The 12,558-nt window shown below is 35.7% G+C and overlaps 1 protein-coding gene across 3 annotated transcripts in view; it reads right to left on the reverse strand.

Annotated features, from left to right (window-relative positions):
- Positions 1–2,941: 2,941 nt before the first annotated feature.
- Positions 2,942–12,558, reverse strand: part of LOC138332092 (piwi-like protein 1) — a 39,772-nt gene continuing 30,155 nt past the window's right edge. For all 3 annotated transcript variants that reach the window (XM_069280042.1, XM_069280043.1, XM_069280041.1), the window contains exons 13-19: positions 10,119–10,270; positions 9,351–9,475; positions 8,850–9,024; positions 8,249–8,405; positions 7,532–7,657; positions 7,033–7,180; positions 2,942–6,265 (exon numbers count right to left, since the gene is read on the reverse strand). In XM_069280042.1, the coding sequence (XP_069136143.1) occupies positions 6,149–6,265; positions 7,033–7,180; positions 7,532–7,657; positions 8,249–8,405; positions 8,850–9,024; positions 9,351–9,475; positions 10,119–10,270 (1,000 nt within the window). In that variant the 3' untranslated portion in view covers positions 2,942–6,148. The remainder of the gene's footprint in view (positions 6,266–7,032; positions 7,181–7,531; positions 7,658–8,248; positions 8,406–8,849; positions 9,025–9,350; positions 9,476–10,118; positions 10,271–12,558) is intronic.

Here is a 12,558-nt window from a genome sequence, read left to right on the forward strand (position 1 = left end):
CTTTCATACCCCGACGAAATAAAAAATAGTGACTTCAATGCTTAATATTCTCAATTATTCTGTGACCCGGGGTCAACAGACGGTCAGTTCGTAAGCCGTTGACAGAGGTGAATGTGGGGACCACAATGAACCCTGGGAGAGATTCATATAACTCCCTTGCGGGTAGGTATCCATTGTGACGTCATTATTTTGTTAGCGAAATTCACGTCGTTTTCTCTGAAAAAAGTATGACTTTACGCTCGCAAACACATGACGTCACAATCAATACCTACCCGCAAGGGTAGACAACTCTGTAGAATATGCAAATACAGAATATTTGCCTAAGTTTACAGATTTAAAAAAGCTGACAAGTGTTCATACATAAAACCCTGACTCGTTTTCCAGAAAGTGGGAAGTGTATATTGTATGTAAACACAATATGGATGATATGCTAGGGTACTGAACAGATCTATAGTTCTAAAGAAGCATAGTAACTAAGTTATAAATCATAACGTATTGGCTTTAGGGAAAATGACTGTAAGAACCATGTAAAGTGGTGTGGTATGGTATTGTTCATGATGGTATAACCATAACATTGAATGGTAAAAGTAACAATGTACATATCGCTTTTTTAATACTAATAATAGTTCTGAAGTATGGGAAGTGTATTTAGCAAACACAATATGGATGATATGCTAGGGCACTGAACAGATCTATAGTTCTAAAGCAGCATAGTAACTAAGTTATAAATCATAACGTATGGCCTTTAGGGAAAGTGACTGCAAGAGGCATGTAAATGGTGTTAGACAAAGTAGATGGTTTAGTACGTAAAGACATGCAGTGCTTGCTAAGGGCAAAATAGATCATCGATACAATGTAAGTTTATTTGTCAAGTATGACAAGGAGCCAAGGGCATCGCCGGTCGTCTGACGGATATAGTGGACAAAGACTACGATAATTCCTCTACTTCATATACCAAGAGTAGGTCTTCCCGTTTACATTTGGTCAACATTGAGTCGGTTCGATGAAGATACTGTCGTTTTTGAAAGTTACAAAATAACTGCAAAATGTTATCTCTACTTCAAATGAATCCGTCTCATACCATCTTATTTGCAATCGGCAATTTAGTGATGACTTATACAAATTAGGCAATTGATTTTTTTTCACTTTTATTGTGCAAGCCTCGATTTTGACAACTTATGAATCTATCGGGGAGGTTGATATTTTCGTTTAACCCCGAAAGGGATGAAAGATCTATTAACCAACCGTACTGTACAGCTCCCTCGTAACTTTTGTTCGGATTCCTACTGATCATAATTAGAAGTCCGAGGTTGTGGTTTGTCTTTTCTATATCTCATTTATTACCATGATTCTGCGTACTCCAAGCCTGTCTCTACCAACCTATATGTACCTCGATACTCCAGGGGTTCCGATCACATACGATCTCTACACACCTGGACCATCTCATTGTAAAACTGGAGGCAACAGAAACAGAACAGGTAATTAGGTCTTTGATGTACATCAAAAAAGCCGTATAACGGTATACTGTGGTTGACTATGGCTTTGAAGTAGAACGTCGCTCTCTCTGTTGTCTTCAAAGAAAATTTTGCAGGCCTGTGATTGGTTCCTATTTGTTCCCCTGAGCTGCCTTCACTGTGAGAGTCTAGAGGTGAAGAGATCGTAAGTGATCGGAACCCCTGGAGTATCGAGGATGACCCATATGGTGTCATTTACTCAAATATGACAGTAGACATTGACTGTAATAAAGCTAAATACAAACGATTCAACAATGACATAAATGTGTCACTTACCCCGATTCTCCGCCGTGTCTCTATCGATCTTGTTAATTTCGCAAGAACTCCTATTGAATCAACAGTCCACAGTCATATGTCACGCTAGAACCAGCATTGGTCCATAATTTCGTGCCTTTCCTTCGTTGTATTATTAAACAGTCGGACGAGGAGCCAATAATTGATAAGATAATATAACAGTCCAGTCGTCTATATATCCATCAAATGTAAAAGCGACAATTTCAACAGTTTCCAAATTCGTGCAAGAATTTAAGAGCCTTTCACATGTACGACCATAAGGAAATGATCACAGGTATACACACATGAAACAGCTTCACTCCGCTGGATAGCAACTTGTATGTATCAATGGTGTGTTAGATATAATAAAAGCGAACTAAACATTTTGAGTTCAATGGACGAGTCTCGATACCGAGTATACAGGTGTTTGCTTATATACCTTGACCACTTACGGTACTTCCGTCTTGTTTCAGAATATCTCCAGTAGGACACCCGTCACGCTGTGATAAGCGACATTGACGGTAACGCGGCCAATTACGCCTCAAGCGTATATTTTTATCTACAAAATCAAACGATAAAGCATGCATCGGTGACACAAGTGTCTTGAGGATAAGTCACCGTTTATATAACAATAACATTGACCATTTTAGTATTAGGGGTAGAGATTAAAAAAAACCGGTAAAATCGTTCTCTTCATGGTACATTATAGCATTTTGTATAGTTGTGCAGGAGGATTTTGGAAAATTATCGCCCTTTCCTCCAACGATAGTAACCGTTTTTGTGGTAGAATTGTTGTCTCCATATTAATTCGGACGATGCCGTCATTGTCTTTAGTAATCTTATTTATCAGTCGGCACGCTTGGAAGGTTGGAAGGCGCTCACCTATATGGAACATTTTCCCCTTGACGAGACAAGTAGTTTGGTAGATGTGCATCAAAAGAATCTTAGGTTTTGGGCAACGCTCTTTAATCTTCAAAAGATGTCTTTGAAGGAGGTGTTTTTCCATCATCTTGAAATGCCCTCCTTATAGCTATGACATAGTCCAGCGGTGGATATTTCGACAGTAATAGAACACCTGAATATTGTGGATGACGGTGAACCTGGTACTTAAGTATTTCTGGTAACATTACTGTTGATGAAAACAAAACAAGACACAAGTTTTGAAATTTTTAATTTCTTCTTTTAACATTAACGATTTATAACAGCATATTTTTCAGGAATTTTCTTCTTTGTATAAAAAAACGATCTAAACTATAAAATCACTATACTAAGGTGGATAGGCAATGATATAAAAAGTAATATGTAAATACATACACACAATTGATGATTCTGAAAACATTAATGTCAAAAAATGATGGTAAGGAAAAAAAAATTGCAAGATGATGCTCCAGCGCCGACAGAGAATAATAATTTGAACAATATGTCTAATTCACACAAAAACATTGCACACATTAATTGTTTTGTCAGAATTCAATGAAAGAGATGGAAACATCAATACAATTTTCCAAGGAAGGCTAATGGTACATCATTTCACTTTTCCGGGCAAGCCTAATGGTACAAACGGTTTTGAATATCGTAATCAATCAACTGCTACTAATCGTATTTGTGAGCTTCATTAGTACAGCAATTTTGTGTACATAAATTGACTAGTAGATTCCACGTTGCAATACTGAACAAGAGACTCAAAGGACCTGTATCGCTCACCTGGTTTGTAATGCCAAGTAATGTCCTGAATACAAGTTCATAGTTACTTTTCTGAAGGAACTTAATCATCTACCTCTAATTTCTCTATTGGGCCCCAATCATTCTGCTCCAGGGGGTCAGAGCCAAAATTTATACAAATTCTGTTTCTCTTCCCCAGAGGATAATCAAACAAACAAACAAAGCATTGTCTTATATTAGAACTAACTTTCGACAGTGTCTTCATCTATATCTTGTTCTTATTTAGCCCAGTCCACAGCTATCTGATGTTCACATAGCTTAATACGTCCTGGAATAAGCTTCCTGTAAGCTATTGCTGCTGTAATTGTGTTTATTCAATAATTTATTTATTACAATTTCAATTTATTGAACATTTATTTATAACCTATTTACGAGTTCCTTTGCTTTGTGGTTTGGTACATATGTTACATTTCCAACCAAAGCTATCCTTAAACCAGTAGCAATTTATAGGATTTACATTCTGTACCTCTATTTCCCCTATTTAAAGGAAATGTTGACAGACGGACGTCCCACCATGGCACAAGCTAGCCCTTTGCACCTGGTGAGCTAAAAATTCCTCACCGTGTTTGGAAAAAAAAAAATGTGATATATATGTTCTTATTCTTTTAAAACACTTTTGTTCGATTAGAAAATAAATTGAAAATTGAGCACGCAGATTACAATCTTCCACATAATCTCCACAGCACCTTTCAAACACGAGAAGAATGTAGTCTGGAAAATCATTTGGCATGAAATGTTTTTGTTTACATGATGCAGAAATGAAGGCACATTTACACAAAATCTTTTCAAAAATACAACCATTGAAAACCAACACACATTTTTTTTCTGATAAAATCTTTCAAAGTATGATAAATGCAAAATGATTCTGACACACACTTCTCCCATTTTCACCATTTATAAAAAAAATTCTACTTAGATTAACTAGACTTGACCTTTTTACGCCTAGAATATAACTTCCAGTCACTTAATTTGCCGCTCTTTGTGCATAGGAAATATGTTCAGTTGCGTGAAGACTTCATTTCAAAGACTTGGATTATGATTACAGCAACTTCTTTTTTTTTATTGATAGGTCACAATCGTAGTTAGTCTTTAACTATGGAACTTTGTTGAGGCCCATATGGCATTATAACAATATATGGACAGAATCAAAAGTCATTAATTTCTATATTAGATATATAGTTTCTTTGACAAATGTTAAGAGAATTATCCAATTTATATATTTACTATAGGGAGAATGATGGCTACAGGACATCATAGAAGGTATATTGACTCGATGTTTCTAAAAATGGAAACAGAGTCAATACGCTATATATTGAATGCCAAGTAACCATGTATGAAAATAGTGGAAAATCAGAGAATATCCAATATCATAAAATAATATTTTTTTGATGTCATACTTCTGTGAATTCTGATGGTGAAAATAATTTTTGAAACATTTTAACTACCTTAATACCTATAATATATGTAATCTAAGCTATTTTTCTATGACTTGATTGTATTTTGGTCCATTGGAAGAACACACAATAACAGTATATTGATCAACAAATCAATGTAACAAGGAATAATCACGAATCAAGTATATAACAAAGTCAGCAATGTGTCCATTGGACCTGTATCTCTCATCTGCTACCCTGGTCCCATACCAAGGCAATTTAAACCCAACAGCAAACTAGTAGGCCTCTAGTTGTCTCAAGTTCTGACCTTAATGAACACACATTCTTATTCAAACTAGGAGAGGAAAATCCCAAAGTTGGGAGCTGTATGTTTGTCCTAGGCCAATGTTTGTAAATTTGTGCTTTTTGCCAGACCATCATGCTACAGGCCCAATATCAGGGTTGATATGTCCTCAATTGAAGACAATTCACAGAATTTCCTTTAGTAGCATTTAACCTATCTTGCTAGCAATTCATTCCAATATGCTGCCGGCCTAATGTGAAGTTTCTGGGTTTTATTGTTTTGGAGAATAAGATATGAATAATTTCAAAAAAAGGCACAAGGAGCTACACACACTTCTCAAGCTTTCTACTGAAGCCAAACATTGACAAGCATTTGCTGTAAAATACACATTTCTTAAATCAAAATAAAACCCCCTCCCCATCTACAATACTACTCCCCTCTTCCCGCTCATAATGAATTTGATCATTGATATAACGTCTTTTGATTTTTGCACAATGTTGAAAGTAAACGTTTACAACTAAATACTTCAGATATTATTGCCACTTATGTTTTTCTAAACATGAACACTCAAAATATTCATTGAGCTACATGATCTCTCTTTTGCTCTCTAAAACAGTGCAAGTTTTCATTACAATTGATGTTTGCTGAGATCATTTGATCAAAGTCACATGAACACTACTGGTGGAACGTAAATGCTATAAAAATGATTTGCCTGGATTTAATTATTTTTCCAATATGTATCAAATATGATAAAAACTGTCAATAACCCATTTGACAATAAAAAATTGTGTACACTTCCTTGTATGTCGGTGTTTTTCACAAGTCATTTTTCCATATCATGGTTAAAAAAGCACCAAAAATATCAGTTACTGTCTCTCATTTGACTTCATGTGTTCATCAAAAATAATGTTCATCAAATTAAACAGTTCAGGAGTGACTGTCATGATGACATTGGTCGTTATTTACAAGAAGTACAGGCGGTCAGCGAGGTCAAATGATGGTTCTTTGTGGATAGACTGGCCGACTAGGAAAGCAAGTTTGTGGGCATACTGGCAAGGGGCAGGTACTCGGATGGTTCCCTGAAATAGGAAAATTGTATTTATTATCGGGACATTATATACACAATAATACTTTAACTTTAGATATGGTAATTTAAAGTTATATGTGCCGTATTTTTCATACTCACGAATCAAGATGAGCTTTTAATATGTTATTCATCACCAAAATTTACCAACGTTTTGAAAATTACAGTGCTTTCAATGCATAGGTTTTAATTTTACATGTAAAAATAAGAGCTGAAAATGATTTTTGGCAGTACTGCCAAAAATCATTTATTTACATAAATAGTGAAGTGAAATGAGTACATACGGTCAGACCATGAAGCCAAATTGTGGTCTACAATTTCATTACACATTTTTACAATGTTTTTAGTAATTATAAAGTGACTTCTGCAGGTATGTTTTCATTTAAATATATAATTAAGGCATAAAAACAACAATTTTACAGTATAAAATTTCTGTGTTATAACTAATGTTTATACGTCATCTGAAGCCATTTGAAAGATTTTTACAGCTTTATTCATCAAACCTTATGGTTTTTAATAAATTAATGATGAAAAAATAGCATGGCAAAATTATCGCCAAGTTACGGCTCATACAACTTTAAACAAAATTAATTTCAATGTAAAGTGAGCTAATTCAATTGAACTTACATAATACTTGAAATCAATTCTTCAAAATTCAGTTTAAAGTCCAATCAAACTAGAGTCTGACAAACAATATTGTGTAAGTTGTGTGGTGATAAGCTCAGGTTCAGTTGGTTTAAAAGTTGAGTGTAAATAACATACCGGCCAGTTGTAGTACAAGTGTGTCATTTTATAAGTCAGCCTCTGCATGTGATCTGGTTTTAAGCCGGTGGTGTCAAAGATGACGTTGAAATGTGTTGGTGTCACTGTTCCCTGCCGTACAGACTGGGATACCAGGAAGAAATCAAACCTAAAAAAGAACCATACAGTACGTCATCAAGAGAACCAAAGAGTAAAGTTGGAATTAGAACTGCCAGCAAAACACACTCCTTCATGCCCACACATCCCCATAAAAGCTTGCTGGGCATAAAATCAAAAACAACAAAAGATCTAAGAGAAATCTTGACGCCCACCATTCAATAGATATTGATCAGTCAAATGAAAGTCTGGCGATGACAATCGGTTAAAAACTTGTCTTCTTTCACCCTTAAATCAATTCTAATCTTCACAACTTATTTTCGCCTCACTCTTCAAATGCATATCAATTATGAACTTGAAGCAAGATTTTATTTCAATTTGAACATTAATCGATAATCCTTACCACTCGGGTTTTGTCACTTCAGTGTCGATTACGGTTCCAGGGACAGGGTTGGTGAAAGTTCTTCCTGCCTTTGCAAAGAATCTACTGTTAATTCTCTTCTTAACTACCACAACTGCGATCTTCACACTACAAAAAAGAGGGTCAAATTATCAAAATCAAATCATTCTTCAGTTTGGGCAAATCTGTTTGTACGACATACTGCTTGAAGTTTAGACAAAACCAGTGCATTTACTAGCACTGTAGAATGTCAATGTCGTTAATTCATAATAGAATATCGTCGACAGGTATTATTATGTTTTTAAAAGCTTAATATTCTTTAATGTACTATTTGAATGCATTAAGCATCTTATTCCAAGTTTACATAAAGAATGTCTATCTAAATAAGTATCTAACTGTAAGCCAATTACTAACTAGTATTAACTAATACCTCCCCATCCCCTCATTAGAGACCATTGTAACTAAATGTTCCTCCAATACGTTTCCATGGTAAACACACCATTAATAAAGAATTTGATGTGTAAAACTATACACATCTATATTATGATGTTATAACAATTAGCTAAGTTTAAACAATATTGATCAAGTTCTTATAGTATTGACTCTAGCTACATTGGCAACCAACATTTTGGCAAAAGAAAATCCACATTGAGTGTATGTACATCTACTTTTTGTGTGTTTTTGTTTAGATGTCTTCTAGCGAATCATGTGGAGGCTTACTTGTAGTCCTCTCCAGCACATTCCTTGATGGTGCCCACCACCTGTGGTACCTCATGCTCATGGACAGCCGGCAGTTGTCCATCACCTACTCCATCTCTGAAGATGACAATCTTCTCTGGCAGCATTCCATTCTCCTCGTGGTACCGTTTCAGGGCATCTAATAATACAATAGCACATTTGCCATGTTTTATTTGGCTTTAAGTTACATGTGCAATAATCTGCATACTGACAAATAACAAGAGCTTATAAATGTTATTCAACACCAAAAATTACAGCCATTGTAATGTTTATAATGCAAATGTTTTAATTCGAAAGTCGAATAAGAAAAAATCTTGGCAGTATTGTATAAATAATGATATTAATATCTATAGTGGAGAAAAGTTGGTACTACCGGTAACACCTTGAAACCACACACTGGTCTACTACCTAATTGTATATAACATCAGTGTATTATTACTAATATTTTTAAAGCATCATGCATGTTTACTTCTTTTCTGAGTTCATATTTTGATTATAACATCCTTTTTACCTGTGACATCACAATAGTATTATTACACCTTTGTACAATATTTATGACATGATAAATGGGTCAGTTACTAACCTTTGACACAAATTTTGAGGCCGTCATTGAGTTCCTGTGCGGTGTGCTGGAAGGTACAGCGGGAGTAGAACCTTGTGATGGTTCTGTTGATGCTGCAGACCACCCCTCCAACTGATCTGCCTTTTTTGGACGAGTCATGGTACGTATCTATCCCGATCACCATCAGGTTCTTCAACTGAAGTTCCAAGGAAAATAACGTCAACATTCTTTATACTTCCAAATTTAAGTTCAAATACAATAAACATCAAAGTAAACTTGTATCCTCTTATCACATTTTGTTTGTCTTTCTTGTAATTTGCAGTAATTCATTCTTTCTGAAGATGAAACGCATGTCAACCAAGCAAATGAAACACTTCATAAAACAAACAAAATATTTGTCAAGAGCATATCATATTAAGAAACATTTTCGTCTTTTTAAATCAATTGATCAATTGTTTCAAGAACCAAATTCTATTAAAACCCATGTCCATGAAAGATCTTCGACCCTAAAGTAAAACTTACAGGAATGTCCAGTCTCCAGACTTCACCACCGAGTTTGCAGTTGAGCTGGATGGCAATCTTGGTTGCCACAGACATCAACATCTGTTTCTTGGACAGCGTACGGGCAACCACACATTGACTTGGAACTAAATAAATCATTGCCATTATAAAACAAGAACTGTGAAATATTTGATAACAAATATCTAATACTCCCCACTCATTTTCCATGTATACCATTATCGTTCTATATATATATATTTTCTTAGCCACGATAATTCGACAATCTTTTGTCCACACTTATGAATAACTTCTTTGCCCTATATTTACTACTGTAAGTTATTAATATCCTACAGACATATGTCTATAAGGATCCAGTGTTATATGGAAAATAACTGTTGATATTACTTCCTTGACCCATGAAATTTATGCTTTACAAATATGAAGAAAACAGGTTTTATAAGATATCTTTGATGCAAAAATCCAAGAACTAGCACTGGACAAGAAATACATTATATTAGAACTAGTCCTTTTATGTTGGGCGACCTAAAATTGAACAGACACTTTTGAGCAAGTTTTCAAAAGTGAATAGCACAACATAGCATGACAAAACTTCATTTTTGGAAATGTAATACTACATAAAGCACTTTTTATGGCTTACATGGGAAAGGACCTTAATCAAGTGGTGAATTCGGAAAGGAATTCCCTAAAGTAACCTACAAATTGTGAGAATAGGGCCTTCCATTGTCAAATGACCCTGACTTAGTGACATTGGTTTTACTATGTGAATACCTGGATGGTCAACACAGCAAGCCTTCTTAATAGCGTCATAACGATCCTTTCTGTTTGTTGGTAGAATACACAACACCAACTGTGTGTCCCTCGTCACATTCCTCTTCAGATTATCCAAAAACGTGGAGGATCGGTCATCATTCAACTCGCACCTAAGTTAAACGAAAATTAGAAATGTTAAAAAAAATACTAAAAATACCTAAAGTTGTGTAACTCCAGTGTTATCTAAGATGAGACTTATTTCCAATCACACACAGACAACATTTTAGTCAGTAACTAGACTTATTTCCAATCACACGTTTGTTTGAGTTTTACGGCCCATCGACAACTAAGGGCCAAACTACAAGTCATGCATTAATATCAGGATAAAAGTTCAGGGTAAGAAAAAGCAAGTAAGGACTAAAACACAGATTGTAAACGTTAATTTGATAAAAAAAAAAGGTTTGCATGGGATAAAATAAATTTGGCTAAAACACATGAGAAAACTCATGCACAATGTTGATGAAACGATGAAATGTTGAGTTGATACAATGTATGATGAGAAAACGTTCATATTTTGCTTAAAATACCGATCTCTTTGAGATAATTAAAAATACGATTATGTCTCACGGCATGAAACAAAGTGTACATGTCGGAGACATCGTAGTATTTATCTCGTATGTGTTTAAAATCAATACAATGCAATAAAATATGTTCCACTGTGAGAGGAGAATCACATGCATGGCATGTTGGAGGATCCTCCCCTCTCAATAGATAGGAATGTGTAAAATATGTGTGTCCAGTTCGGAGCCGAGAGAGAACAACTTCCTCTCAGCGGTCTCTCCGACTGGACAATTTAGGATTAAGTGTAGGTTGAATTTTAAACAGTTTATTGTTTGTTTCGGTAGACCACCTTTGTTGCCAATGGTGTTTGATGGCTGACTGAATTGAAGGTTTGATGTCGGTGTATGGTAGTTTCAAATCTGTTTGTGCTAGGCGAAGAGCAGTCTTAGCTGCTTTATCAGCCTGTTCATTCCCCTTTATACCCACATGACTGGGAATCCAGAGATAAGTAATTTGAGTTTTAGAAGATAATCGAAATGTTCGGATTAAAAGATTTTGGATTAGAGTATTTCTAGGGCTTCTTGATTTCAAAGACTGAAGAACCGAAAGAGAGTCTGAACAGATGATTGCCTTTTCAATGCGGTGTTCTTAGATATGGTCAAGCGCCAGACCGATAGCACATGCTTCCGCAGAGAAAATGGAGGCAGTATCAGGGAGTGGGATAGAGGAGCAGTGATTAGATGTACAGCATGCTGCCGCAACTTTATCACCATCTTTTGATCCGTCAGTGTAGATCTGAACGTTCTTGAAAGTTATGTATAGCCTAATCTCATTGGCTTAGCTAAAACCAACCGACCAATGAGATTAGGCTATACATAACTTTCAAGATAGTGGCAAAATGGCAGTCAACCTGACCCGGATAACTATTAACGCTGAAAAACGACATAAGGACCACGAGAGGGGGATTTGAACAAACCGTCAAACAAGTAAATACATTTGTTTTCACCTGTTGTTTGTTTATGTCAAAGCCGGTAATTGTAGGCTGCCGTGTTTTCAGTGTAGCGAATAGACATTTTCGTTTGTAAAAATGTTCTCGATCGTGTCCGACTAACTGAAATTCGTCAATTTTTCAAGTTTCGAGGCTGTTTGTGAAAAAAAGTAGACAAGTTCAGAAGGATTTCTTGTTATCGTCGTGAAGTGTAACATCTTAACTTTCAATTAAGACCAAAGTCGTTGAAATATCTGGTCTGGATATTTTTTTACAACACTTTGAACTAAATTACCCAATTTTGCGTCACGGAGGAGTTCCTTACCTTTCTCTATATATTAGTCTATAGTGGGTCTTTGACTTATCAGCGTGCTAAATACCTATGGGTAATGCACTGGATTTTGCCCTCTCATGTAGAGATAAATTGATATCAGGTGTTTGAATGAGCCATGGCGGTACATCCGATACGGTGTACTCGTCAATGGTGTCGAAAGTTATATTAAGTTCCAGCAAAAATTTTGAAATTCTGATGCCAAATGTTGGTATGAGCTTTTGATTTTGTGTAAATATTTCTTGATGTTGTGGATTGAATACAAGGTTAAATGCAGGATTTTTGGGGTTGGATTTCAGTTGAGCAGCATACTGTAAGGATAATTTCTTCCGTCGATCGTCTAGAGATGGCTCATTAGCTTCCACATGGAGACTCTTCACAGGTGTTGTTCGAAAAGCTCCAAGTGCGAGACGCAGTCCCTGATTCTGTATAGGGTCAAGCATCTGTAGATAGGAGCTGCGAGCCGATCCATAGACAATAGAGCCGTAGTCAAGTTTTGATCTAATAAGTGCCCGATAGATACGTAGAAGCATTTCACGGTCTGCACCCCAATCAGAATGGGAAAGAACTCGTAGAAT

This window comes from Argopecten irradians, chromosome 9 (assembly GCF_041381155.1).
Source record: "Argopecten irradians isolate NY chromosome 9, Ai_NY, whole genome shotgun sequence".
Classification (NCBI taxonomy): domain Eukaryota; kingdom Metazoa; phylum Mollusca; class Bivalvia; order Pectinida; family Pectinidae; genus Argopecten; species Argopecten irradians.